At 37.5% G+C, this 14,579-nt stretch overlaps 1 protein-coding gene across 3 annotated transcripts in view; it reads right to left on the bottom strand.

Moving 5' to 3' along the window:
• Positions 1–14,579, bottom strand: part of LOC111866981 (cadherin-23) — a 146,657-nt gene that overhangs the window by 47,237 nt on the left and 84,841 nt on the right. For all 3 annotated transcript variants that reach the window (XM_023856384.2, XM_023856386.2, XM_033752494.1), the window contains 7 exons: positions 12,768–12,940; positions 10,646–10,843; positions 5,989–6,127; positions 3,645–3,772; positions 1,964–2,091; positions 1,727–1,852; positions 1,436–1,584 (listed from right to left, as the gene is read on the bottom strand). In XM_023856384.2, coding sequence (XP_023712152.1) covers positions 1,436–1,584; positions 1,727–1,852; positions 1,964–2,091; positions 3,645–3,772; positions 5,989–6,127; positions 10,646–10,843; positions 12,768–12,940 — 1,041 coding nt within the window. The remainder of the gene's footprint in view (positions 1–1,435; positions 1,585–1,726; positions 1,853–1,963; positions 2,092–3,644; positions 3,773–5,988; positions 6,128–10,645; positions 10,844–12,767; positions 12,941–14,579) is intronic.

Raw genomic sequence — 14,579 nt, 5'->3', positions numbered from 1 at the left:
ATATTCTCATTGGATATTCTATGTGGCTGGGGGTGGACCTCTTGCGTCTTATCGCTGTGTATTACTCATATGACCATCTCCAGTGGCCTAGTTAGCGGAGCGTCTTGCATACGGTATTACGCATGAATGCTGATTATCGCATTCTTAACCTAATTGCGTGTCCATGTGTTGTCATCTTTGCTCTTTCACTGCAAAACACCTTTCGCAAGTCTCCAGGCACCTAGGTAATGACTTAAATTTTCAATCCCAAATTTGATCCTCAACACATTCAAACAGTACCTCAAGCTTAATGATTTCATGAGAAATGCGGCAGAAGGCCTACAGGATAACATAGGAAAATATATCACAGAATAACAACCAGCAGATTCTACAGGCAGATTGTTGGGCAGAGGATATTTTTCCCCTTGGATTCCTGAAAGAGATTCAAGAGAACAAGGCAGAGCTCTGTATATACATATATAAGGTATGTGCAGACACCACACTGGAAAGACAGGCAAGAAACATACTACTGTGTGCTGTTGGAAGTGCAACACAGGACTGTGCTTTAGGGGTTATTTTGAAATTGAAGAGTGATCTCTTCTAGGATATAACGCCATGTAGTCTGTTGAAAGTCAACTGATGCTTTAGAGTAACATATCGCCTGCATCGTCAGGGTCAAATAAGTCAAGCAAAATACCAGCGTGAAAGTGGGCAGCAAGCAAATGCTTCTCCGAAATGTCAGTTGACTTTCAACAGGCTACACAGTGTTATATATCAGAAGATGGTATTCTTCATAACCATCACTGTGAAAACATCAAATCCTACATGCTTCAAAATTCTTCACACAAAGGCAGACTATCTGAAGTAATGTCAGAGTGACTTTAAGTGCAAAACTTGCATCCAGTGGTGAAGTGGTAAAATCACATCACACATAAGAATGTTTCCTTAACACAAATAGTCCTGTGAAAATAGTTACTGGTTAGGGTGGAATGAAATTAGTATAAGTATAATTATTTACAAATTTAAATATTTTCTATAAAATATAATAAAATATAGTTAAGAAGAGACTGCCAAACTTACAGTTACAAATAACTTCAGGGATATATAGCCAAGCATTTATTCAAAAGAAGATGTCATGTCTCTCTTTGTAAGGTTTATAAGCTAAGGTTAACATGACAGCAGTAGTAAAACTGATAATTATATGAATGACAGAACCCATGATCCCTTGCCTTACCAAAATTATTGTTAAAATGGATATCAACTGAAACAACATAAGTTGAACTATATTCAGTAGTGGTTTGCAAAGAGTTATGTCTATACACTAATGATTGAAATGATTTAATGCAGCAGTTATAAAAATAAACATTACTGAAAACTGAATTACACAAGGCAGTTATATGTTACAAAATCCTGAATCAATGAGCACACATCATGTTTCTTAAACAATTTATCTCACCATTCAGGTCAAGATCAACAGCTTCAATGTAAAGTGGTGACTCAAACTCCATGTGATTTTCCCACAGTCTTGCTTCATATTTGCTTTGTAAAAATATTGGAGCATTGTCATTCACATCTTCAATGTTTACCACTAACTGTACTGTATTTCTGAAAAGTGAATATACACATTTGGTCAGTAAGAAAATATAAGAGTGAAAGGACGAAACCATGACTGTATATTTATACAAAATATGATGTGTTTATTTACAGGTATATTAATAAGATGCATATTTCAGTGGTAACATTTTACCTGTTTCCATAACCCAGATCATCCCGAGCTTCAACAGTTAAATAATGTCTGGATACAAGCTCCCGATCAAATCCTGAGTCACCTGACTTTATTGTGATTATCCCTGTATATGGATCCAAAGACAATCTAGACAACACAAGTGTTTTACCATTATTTATTATTGACAAAACATTAAAATTAGGAAATTACAATAAACTTGCTTGACACACAAAAAAATATTGTCTTAACTACACTTACAAATCAGACACACCCCCACTAAGGCCAGTATAACGAATTCCTTGGGATCCATAATTTCCAGAATCTTCATCTAATGCCTGTACCCAGGCCACTGTTGTACCTACACCAGAGTTTTCTTTGACAGATACCTAAAACATTCAGCAAATAAATGACATGACAAGCACAATCCTGCACATGTAAGTGTTTCTTGCAATATTTAATGATGATCTATCACAGTAAACAGGAACTTTATAATGTACAGAACTCTCCAATCTGACTGTAGTCAAATCAAAGGTTATGTCATAGGTGAGGAAAACAATAAATAAATTAACAAATCTGATGGCAAATCTCTTAAAAAGACTTTTAAGGTAATAAAGGGGATGGAAATATAATATTAAAATGGATCTTACAAAAATATGTTGTAAGGATATAAATAAACAAAGTTTATCCTCAGCAGTAAGGCTGAATCCTTCCATTCCTTAACCAGAGGGTCACATGATAGGGTAGGTAATCACTCTGTATCATACATCACTATGAAATAGTTATTACTTCTGTTTCATATTTAAGAGGTTCCAGTTCTGAAACACTGCTTTAAAAGGGCTGCTACTGCTTTCTTTCACATCTTTCCTATATTATTCACAATTCATCTTATAATTCAACAATATGTGACCTATACAGTGAAAACATTAAATAACTCAAAGACTAAATCAGTTATGATGTGAGTTTATTAGTGAATTATAGCATTTAAACAAACTAACTGCCGGTCATGGTAGCCGAGCAGTCTAAGGCATATACTGTCTTCGCTCGCTTGGAAAGCGTGATCGTGGGTTCGAATCCCACTCAGGGCATGGATGTTTAGTTTCTGTGTGTGAGTTTTTCTGCGTTTGTGTACATGTAGAGACGTTGCAATGAGCTGATCACCCACCTAAGGGGTCCTACCGAATGTGTAAGATCTAGAAAAACCGAAGTGAATGGAGAAGTTCATGGAGGTAGGCCTAGGCAAACTGGGGCTGTGGTGCCAAGGGGGGGGGGGGAAAAACAAACAAAAACTAACTAGGGTAACATACATTGAACTGAAATGTACCATTATGTTCTACAGTAATTTGAGGCAGTTTTCGAGATTTGAGGGGGGGGGGCTAAAACATTATTCAGATTGAAGAAAATTTCAGAGCAAATCTTATTGAATAATTGACTAATGTATCGCTTTGTGATGGCTCCATGAGCTCTAACATATAGTGATGCTATACGACAAATAAACTCAGTTATGCATATTAAAATGTGAGTTAGCTGGTGTTCTTTGTGTTCGACAGGCATAACAAAAACTCATATATATTTATATGGAAGAAAAGAAAAAGAAATGCCTATAGAAATGTAGTTAGAAAACCTCTTAGAGAGGTTTCTTTAAGAAATGCCTATTGGCATATTTTCCTTCCATATAAAAATGTTAAAGAACACTGAATTAAACAATGAGCAGAAATAAACCACTAAGACACTGTTGGATGGATGAAACAGGATATGATATGACAAACAAGATATTTGAGATTTATAAATTTGGGGGACAGACTAAACTATACTCTTATGCACATCATCCATCACAGCATTAAGACATATTGAAGAGTAGTAGTAAAACAAATATTTATCAATATAGACTCTTACAATATACAACATTCTGAGTGTGTATTGTACAAATAGAAAATTTTACCTCATAAAAAGGTTGTGTGAAGTCAGGAAAGTTGTCGTTCATGTCTCTAATATACACTGTTACAGGAGCCAAACTGTACTTGGCTTTGAGTGGAACTGTTTCTTTGGCAATCAGTGTGAAGTTCATCACTAGAAAGAGGAAAGTTTTAACATCAGTGGTTCAGCCAATATTCTTGAGAGTCTCCTTTATTAAACACCTTCAGAGCCAGTCTCTAAAATACGTTTATTCAAACAATATACCATGTAATGTTCTACAGATTTTTTAGTTTGAAGTGAATGTTTAGAATTTCAATTATTAATGCATGTTTTATGTTTATTGTTCATTTATATATCCTGCTAATACTAACAGTTATAAAATGGTAGACTTGAAAGGATTCTGATGATGGTGTATACTGTACTTCTTTTGGCTTATTTTGGACTTCACCCATCGTCTGGTATGTAAAAGACAAAAGACCACGACGTTTCGGAGACTGGATCTGTCTCCGTCTTCAGGTGGATAGGGGAGGATAAACCTACTCAGTTGGGCCCGTTAGAAAGAGCTAGTCTCAATCACTGGGCCCAACTGAGTAGGTTTATCCTTCCCTATCCACCTGAAGACGGAAACAGATCCAGTTTCTGAAACGTTGTGGTCTTTTGTCTTTTACATACCAGACGATGGGTGAAGTCCAAAATAAGCCAAATGAAGTACAGTTATAAAATGATCAAGATATCAAAGAATATGTAGTGAAACTGAGCAAAAAACTTAGTGCTTCAGGGTACAAATTACAAATATACTGTGCCACATGTTAGTGACTAGACATGGGGTCTGGATTCATAATTGGATTTACTGAACATCTGTAACTTGTAACTACTGGTAACTGTAAGAGTTTCATGGCTGTATTCATTCTACAAATCACTATATTGCCAATTTACATGCATTTAGTAACACCTTTGTGTAGAAACCTTCAGGAACTTACTATAAGCTGGAACTATAGGATTATTACATGGAGCAGAAACTAAAAACTATAAGCTATGTGGAAGACACTAACCCTTGTGATCTTAGGAATATTCAACACAATAAAGCCTCAAAAAAGGAAAGTTACAAGATAACAAAATAAAACAATAAGAAAAGATTATCACTTCACATTATGATTGTAAAAAGAACTTCAGAAATGAAGATTCATCTTTGTATAAATACACTAATATAAATATACACTAGTATAAATATACTAAAATTCGCACCATCTTTGTATAAAATAAAAGATGAATCTTCATTTCTGAAGTTCTTTTTACAATCATAATGTGAAGTGATGATCTTTTCTTATTGTTTTATTTTGTTATCTTGTAACTTTCCTTTTTTGAGGCTTTATTGTATTGAATATTCCTAAGATCACAAGGGTTAGTGTCTTCCACATAGCTTACCTTTCTAAATGTATGATTATAGAATTCATACGCTTTAAAAATAACTGGGTCGTGAAATATAAAAGGTTCCTGAAGGGTCCCCCATGAAGACATTAACGCATATAAAATGATAATATGTTTTGTAACATAGCTTTGAACCACATGATGATCAGCCTACTAGTGGTTGAAGCATGCTATGTGGTAAGAATCCACAGCATACAGGATAAAAACTTGCTGAATTGGTGGTTTTATACAAAAGTTGTTATATGAGGAGACTGCCTCTGTATTCTAGTGGTCAGAGTTCCTGGCTACAGATCCAGAGGTCCGAGTTCGATTCCCGGCACTACCAGATTTTCTGAGAAGTAGTGGGTCTGGAACGAGGTCCACTCAGCCTTGTGAGGATAATTGAGGGGCTATTTCAAGAAAACAGTGGCTCTGGTTTGGAAAACCGAAATTAACGGCCATGTGGATTTGTTGCGCTGACCATGCAACACCCTCTATCCACTAAAGTTGGCACTAACTTCGCTGACAAGCAACGGTTGGTATAGTTCAGTTGTGAACTAAAACCATGGAGGTTTTTTTTTTATTAGGGGAACTTCACGATATTTTTCAGGCTTCCCTTATTGTACGTGCAACACATTATTGCCTACATGACATCTGAGGCTCTAGTGGTATCGATTATGAAGATTATGAAGATTCCGTTATTTGTCTTCATCCGCTTTTGCAGGCATGTGCCTCTCTAGCAAACTATGTTGTGTCATGCCCAGAAGCCTGTAACAGTCATTTTGTGGCTAACTGAAAAGTGTAAATGAAATGTTACATAATTTTTCTACAGGTCATTCTTCTCAAATATGTCTCTTTTTACATCTAAATTGTCCAATACATATGTATTTTATTTTGTCAATTTCTTATCTTCTTTAATAATATTGCTACATTTAATTTATAATTTTATTTGTAATAATTACCTGTAACTTTCTCAAAATCCAGTCTAGTTGGGTCCTTGACTCTAATGAGAAAAGATGCTTCATTAATTCCCTTTGGCGGGGTCACCTCAAAAATACCCCGATCTCCTTCAATGAACATGATGAAGGTTCCATTCTTTCCCTGTCAGAGTAGAGATACTTAATAAACATACCATATTTACAAAGAAGTCTTTCAGGCAATCAGGTGTACCAATGTGCAGTTGGTGTCTGATATTTCAGAGACTGCCCCTGCCTCCATCACCAGGGGTTGATGTGATGAACATTTCAACTGCATGCTATATAAATACAAAACCTTTCATTGCTCAAACCTGAACCAGGTGGAAAATGGTGGCCACAGTCAGAAAGTGACGTCCCATCCCAGCACAGAACAGTGTGTCAGTCATCTGAATTCATGTTACTAGATGTTACTCCTTCTTTACAACTCACAGAGTGGCAGTGATACAGTATTTGATCTATTAATAAAATATTTATTTCAATTACAATACTGGAAATTATATAAAAAGAAAGACCATTGCATTTGCATTGCATTGCATTGCAACATTCGTTGCACTGATTGTCTGGATATTCCTAGTTGTGCTGCAGCCTTCCTTGTTGATTTAGCAGGACTGCTTTACAGCGCCATTCTGACAGTGTCAATATTCTCTGGAGAACATGCAGATAAAGACCAGCGACCTTTCCTCTCCAACTGGTTATAAAGTTTGTGAACTGGTTTGAATGATGGTGTCCATTGCATTTTAAAATGTGCATGAAACTGCCTCTTTGTAACCATAGCACTTGCTGTTTCAGCAAAGAACAACACTGTTTTTATGCATTGTTCTAGAGGCAGTCTTTCTTTATCAGCCATCTTGTGTAAACTAATGGAAGAGCAGGAACAGCGTGACTGACTGTGTCACTAGTGTGCTCAGGAAGAGTACAAACTCCACGAACTACTGTAAGTGTTACCATGTTACGAAACATGGTTCATTGCTTGGCTGAATAATTAATACTAAATCAAATACTAGATTATTTTGTGTGCCAACCTGTATTTTAAGTTCTCTCACTTTATTATATTAGTGGCCAGGCACCATAAATGGTGTATAGGGAATCCCTTATCTCTGTTAAATGTATAGGGGTGAAGTAAGATCTCAATGGTCTTCTTCATTAAGCACTCCATTTTGCCTGTCATTCTTGTCAGCACCGCTGTGCCCTTCAAGTTCATTAGACACAAATGGTACGAGAAAGAATGACAGGTTACATGTACCACTTAGTTAAGAAAGCCACTGAGAGCTGGCTTCATCCCTATAATTTTATCAGTGATGTGGGATTCATGGTACCCAGCCACAAATGTACTAAGACAGATGACATAAGTTAAAAATATATTGAAAGGAAAGGTCACTGACTAGGATACAGAATTCAGATGACTGGCTAATTGTGCCTCATGCAGTCTATGCTGGGTCAGACATCACAGTGTGACTACACCCACAGTTTCCCATGTAATGCAGGTTTGGACAGATGACATGTTTTGTACTGTGGGGGACATCCCACATAGCATGCTGTTTCCACCGGTCTTTTAGACAATACTCACTCCTTAGTGAATATCGCATTGCCAGACATTTCATTCATATTTATACAAGCACGCACTGCAAATTTCTGCTCCTCATTTTCGTTAGCCAATCAGCGCTCTGCAAATTGTTGCTCCTCAAATGCAAGTTTCGCCCCACCCACCGAGCATGGTATAAAAGGCGGAGCCCAACAAGAGCAGGACACACATCCGGCTCAGCACATTCAGCCATCAACTCTCCACTGCGATCAGTCGTCAGAGATATCAGCTCCTCACTTCAGCTCTAGTTGCCACAGGCCTTCAGCGACCAGGCAACCGAAGCAGCAGCAGCAAGTCTCCAGCGAATGCATCTTCTGCAATTCCAGCAACCGGCTGAGCTAGCTGATCCTACCGGCGAGCGCAGCACTGCATCACCATCCAGACCGGCCAGCTAAATGGCCGTAAGACTNGGTAGAACAAACTGCCCTTAGAGGGCCAGCTAACGCTTGAACATTCCACATATATTCCGTGTTCTGCTATTTGTAAATTCAATTTAAACAATTCAATATATATACAAGTGTTAAGAGTTTCAAGTGGTTGTCATTTCAAACATCGACGATCCCACAGNGACAGATGACATGTTTTGTACTGTGGGGGACATCCCACATAGCATGCTGTTTCCACCGGTCTTTTAGACAATACTCACTCCTTAGTGAATATCGCATTGCCAGACATTTCATTCATATTTATACAAGCACGCACTGCAAATTTCTGCTCCTCATTTTCGTTAGCCAATCAGCGCTCTGCAAATTGTTGCTCCTCAAATGCAAGTTTCGCCCCACCCACCGAGCATGGTATAAAAGGCGGAGCCCAACAAGAGCAGGACACACATCCGGCTCAGCACATTCAGCCATCAACTCTCCACTGCGATCAGTCGTCAGAGATATCAGCTCCTCACTTCAGCTCTAGTTGCCACAGGCCTTCAGCGACCAGGCAACCGAAGCAGCAGCAGCAAGTCTCCAGCGAATGCATCTTCTGCAATTCCAGCAACCGGCTGAGCTAGCTGATCCTACCGGCGAGCGCAGCACTGCATCACCATCCAGACCGGCCAGCTAAATGGCCGTAAGACTGCGCCCACTACAGAGGAGTGAAATTGCGGTGGAACGCACTGCCCTTAGAGGGCCAGCTATCGCTTGAACATTCCACATATATTCCATGTTCTGCTATTTTGTAAATTCAATTTAAACAACTCAATATATATACAAGTGTTAAGAGTTTCAAGTGGTTGTCATTTCAAACATCGACGATCCCACAGTATTAATATAGCATGTGAATACAACAATCATCACAACCTCTGATGACAGAGAGAGACAGTGTCTTAAATGTCAGACATTGGCTCGACAATGACATGGCCGATTCTGAGAAGGCCTCATTGTATACTGTTGCCATGAAAGTTTAAAATCATATATAACATATTTATCCAAACAAATATAAAGTATTTTTCTAATTTGAGAAAAAGAATATCATTTATGAAAGTTTAAGGATTGCTTGAATATCCTGATCCTGTCCCCAGTACCACAGAAGTTATTGTTCTTAGTAACACTTATGGGATTGATTTCCAGAGAGCAGTGAGAGAGTTATTTATGCTTCAGTGAGAATTACAGTCTTAATCTTTGCAATAACAAATTTCCATTGTTGACAATGTATACATTCAATGAAATTATGTTTCAATACATACAAGAGTAAATCAATTGAGGGGTTATCTGTGGTAATTATAGCTAGGGGAGAGAATTTTTATTTCTGGAGTTCCAACTATCTGCTGCATTTGAGCCCATTAAAAAATGTGTGGCTACATATTAATACAAAGGAATATTAAAATTGTACCATAAACTCCTGGTTAACTGGCATGTATGAATGGCAATTTCAACACGCAAAAAACTATTACAGAAGTAATATACAGTCAACTCTTGATTATCCGGGGGCGGATTAACCGGTTTGCGGCTTAACCGGGGCTACTGAGGCTTTTTTGAGGCTTATATGTTGTTTAATATTCATTCACTTTTGTTTCACATGGCGAGTTGTAACACTATTTTCGCACTAGTGTGAACCGAGCTCTGCATTCTTTGGTCCCGTTATGCTAACACTGTTCTAGGGTAGGGGTGAAAGAATGCGAGGATTTGTGGAAAGCTTCAAGGACAGATACATTGCCCCAGTTAGTATCTTTGTATCGATCTTCAAGTGCGTTAGCAAAATGTCAGGGTGTAAAAGGAAGCGTGCTCTGTTAAGTATTCAACAGAAAAAGGAAAATACCGCCAAAAAGTAAACGACAATATTTTTTTTTAAGTGTTAAGTGTGAATATTCGTAAAAAATGTTGGATGTTGTTGAAGACTGTAATTGAAATAACTAATTCATATTTCAGTGTATTGTAAAAAAAAAAGTATTAAATAGGCCATGAGATGACATAAAAATGAGGTTGAATAAATTTAAATACAAGTAGGCCTATAGTATTATGAAGGTACAGTATTACAGTATTACTTTTAATAAAATTTGTCTTAACCAGGTTTTCGATTAATCGTGATTTCCATCCCCACCATTATCCTGGATAATCAAGAGTTGATTGTAGTTGTCTGTTCAGAATATTGTGGTGTTACCAATTTGCATGGGGCAGGGTTGTATTAAGACTTTTGTAGGCCCATGGAGCAATGGCTTGTAGGTCTAGGAGCTAGGATGGCTGGTTGTTTACCCAAAGAGATGGATTCACAGAATTAATCAAGTATGCTCAGAGATACCAAAACATCTATAGCCACCAAAATTTTGTGACTGAGGGTTTGACACATTTACAGTATTTTCAAATAAAGTCATATATATATAAAAACAGTGAAATAAATAAAGGTAATGATAAGAAAATCCTTTCATTAAATTATGTGCATGGGTTTGTGCAGACTATTATTCTCAAAACTACAAAGTAGTTCTTCTTAAAGAAATGCTGAATGAACACTAGGACATATTGCTTGCATGTTCTCACACTAATTCGTATAATAATGGTATTGTTTTTTGGGAACATACAAGATGACGGAAATAACCATGAAAGCATATTACAGTGATTAATCAACTATTACCTGATCATGGTCAAACACTTCAGGTACTGCATTGTTAAGAAATGTGACTGGTGTGCTGGCCTGAGCATTTTCGTTTACCTCAGCAAGATACGATTTACTGCGAAACATTGGGATTTCATCATTAACATCTGTTATGATGACTGTCACTTCTGTCTTAACTGCTGGAGGTGGAAATACAACTTTGGATTCTTCTCTAGCCTGGAATGATAAAGAGTAGCAGAAGCAATAGCAACAACAGGAGATGCAGTAACAGTAACGAACAGCAAAGTGCAATGGCACTGAACAAGTTGGCTCAAGCAGTAATGCTTCTGATTTGTATTCTGAAGGTCCTGGCCAAAATCTCAAACAGAATCCTGACTGTCCAGACAGGTTTTGCAGTCTTCCTCAGCTCCTCCAAGCATATAGAATTCTGACAGGACCTCAAATAAGGCCCTGGGCACTTAATTCCATATCCTTTCCACTTCATTATTCAGTAATCACCCAACCACTGAGCACTATACAGAGTGAGATACTGACATCATTAAATAAACAACAAATAAAATAAATGAAAAATAATACTGTCATGTGTAGGGTGGTATGCATGACGAGAAAAACAGGTTCCAGTTCAATATATGGATTTATTAGCACCTTGGTTACAAGTTCTCTTAATCACACTTAAATACAGCGCAATCGCTGATTTACACTTTCCAATTCACCATTGCACATGCACTAGGATTCCCAGGCTTCACTAGTCATCTCCTGGCAACAGATCTCAACACAGAAACTAGCACTTCAAATCACTATGAAGTCTTCTTGCTATTTCGTCTTCAATCACTCTGTAACCTCGGAACTAAAAATTTTTCTGGAATTACTCCTCCAGCTTATGACTGACTCGTAACTGCCCCTAAACTGAAATTGCTTCTGCATTCAAATCTCTTATAAGCACTCTACACAAAACCCATGGAAAACACCTTCTCTGTTGTTTATGACATCACCGCCTTCACAGCACCGTCTGATACGCGGAAATGTTTTTATCCAGCCATTGCTTAGAAACGGACTGCATAACTCCAGTATTCTACTGTTGCTTGGCACAGACCACATAACACACAGCCTCATCCTTTGCTTCACAACCTAGCAACGGACTGTTTACCAAGAATCTGTATTTGTGGGAACATTTTTACAAACATGTTGCCTAGCAATGGGTGTACATGTAACAATATACTTGTAGTTTGGTGTCTATATCTGCTGGTGGGCAACGACTCAGTACACACATTCTAGCAAACACACAACAACAGGAGCTGTTCTCATGCTACAGTTCATGGCTTGGTAGCCAACCAATAAACAGCCATTCTTGTTAACAAGTGACAGGTGTTTTCCATGGGGTCCATGCCGAGGGATGATAAGTGGACAAAGAATGGAGTACATTAGAGTGTAGAGCAGTATGAACAAGTACAATGGAGGACAAGAATGAGACTGGAGCATGTCCTAGTGATTTGTTAAGTGGGTAAATTAGTCTTAATAAATCCAATCATCCAATCCATAATCCATTATTATCAGTCATGGAACCCTGGACACGTGACAATAGGAATATTATGATGGCTAAAGTGTAAGCCCAACAAGAAAGCAGCATGAAACATATCCTGGAAGACAGAATTCTTCATTTTCCAAATTGTCTGAGTTCCAATCCAAGCACTTCCAAAATTATAATCTCCTCCTCGTACCTTCAACTAATTTAAAGACACATTCATTTTCTTTATTCAAAGATAACTTATTGCTTGCACTGCATGATATGTAGTATTGGATCTGGAGTTACTTTGAATTTAGGTTCCACTTCAATGAGAACAGTTACATGAGACTGATTACAAGTTGTTATTTACATTAATTTGCTCCGTGACTTGCAGCTGATATCTGCTTTCTTGTTGACATACATCATTTGCTATCCATGTACTTACTTTACAGGAAGTTTACAGAATTACAGGGATTGTGATTATTACAAATTCAGCTCAAACTACATTGTATTATCAGAAGTGCAGCTTTATACTTTCTCTCTGAAATCTAGGCATTAAGAACAAATTACTAGTATTAAGTACTTTAAGAGTATTCTGATGACAGTAAATAGAAGAAAGTTTGACAGAATTCATACCATAATTTCAAGGATGTAAGCACCATTGCTGTTATGAGAACTTTCTCTGTCCAGTCTCTTAAGTGTATAGACAACTCCAGAGTTAGCATCTATATCAAAGCACCCCTGAGATCCTTGTGTAATGCTGTAAGTAATATGGTTGTTGATACCTCGATCACCATCAACTGCTTTCACTAGAAAATAACCATATGACTATGTCAACAATGAATGGTATGAATCCCTGAGCCACTGATGTTACATTTTTAATACATTAAATACAAGCTTGGCTGCAGGTAATCCAAATATTCTGTCCAGCATTATTTAGAAGTCTGGGTAGGTTTGAAGCATTCTCTGACCAGCAAAATTCTGAATCACATTACTCATGAATATATGACTCTGTAAGTTTATATGTGCCTTCAAGAGATATTCTAAGAGCTTCTGAGAGTATGGTACCTCATATCACACTTCTAAGGATGCAGAGGAACACCACATTAGACAATACCCCAAAACACACTACATCTTCTTGTGGCACTACTACCACTCTTGACAGTTGAAAATTTAAAAAATATCTGTTCCTTTCTCATCACATCCGACCTATGAAGAATCTTTTGTGAGGACTCTTTGGTGACAAAAATGTCTGGATTTTGCACTGATGATGATCATACATTAAATTTGAGACAATACCTCCTGGTGATGAAGAAACATTGCTCAAGTCAGTTTCCATTTTTAGTAATGCGGTAACGGGTGTAATTTTCATGCAGTACAGATATTATTACTTCTCTGTTAGACTTCTGAAATAGCAAATAAGATTTAAACAATGTGCACTGCAGCAGGCAGAAGAACACTCTTTGGTCACATAGAAGTGTTCCTCATTAACAGATAAAGGGACAGATGTTGGTGTGCACTGTCCACCCCATGCACGGATGCTTTATAATCGACCACACATTCCACTTTCATCAATTTATAAAATCTTTTCGAGACATCAACCATTTCTGCAGAATGGACTGTATATTTCATTGTTATCGCTTTTTTTTGTCCATCCATAATTAAAGAAGCATTTCTCTACTTTCTGAAATGTCATTTCACCTTTCCTCAGTGTCTTTTTGTGATCTTTAAGGTCATTTACTAGGGTTGTTTTTTCCTACTTGTGCCATGGATCTCTGCATTCTGTTTGCGTAAATGTACTGCCATACGGACACTATCACTCTGTACCCCTGGAGAAAGTAGGGATTCAGACATCCAAAAACAGTGTCCTGAAGGGCCATATCACTTGAATCACAGATCATTTATTAAACAACATAGCCCGAAACTGACTCACACACGATTTTCATCATACTTTCATAATTACTCATATTTATGGATTGTACACTTGGAACCTTTGTAAGCCTCTCTAAGCTAGCATCCTTTTATCGAGGACCAGATTTTGTTTAGGGGTACACACCACTGATAATTGATCAATAAGTCTCTCAAGTATAGACCTTATGTTCTAAAGTCTGCCTCTGCTGCTGTGGTGAGGTGCAGCAGTGATGACTGTGTATCATGCAAATTGGTTTGGTCACAAACACACTCAAGTAAATCGCCTATAATAAATAATTTAACCAATGTCATCATGTAAGTGTTCTGAATTACAGAATTTGACTTATGTTTGCTCTAAATGGTGGAGAGAGTGGGCAAATACTCTGTGACATTTTGGTGTGGCTTCATCTAAAAGATCATTGATCATTGCAATTTTACGAGATTTAGGTCTTTCACTGTCACTGGATTCACTGGAATCATACTGTGCAATTAAAAATCATCTTTAAAATGTTCACTGAACAGTATTTCCATTATGTG

The sequence above is a fragment of the Cryptotermes secundus genome, unplaced genomic scaffold, assembly GCF_002891405.2.
Source record: "Cryptotermes secundus unplaced genomic scaffold, Csec_1.0 scaffold1339, whole genome shotgun sequence".
Classification (NCBI taxonomy): domain Eukaryota; kingdom Metazoa; phylum Arthropoda; class Insecta; order Blattodea; family Kalotermitidae; genus Cryptotermes; species Cryptotermes secundus.
This window is presented reverse-complemented; position numbering and strand designations above follow the sequence as displayed.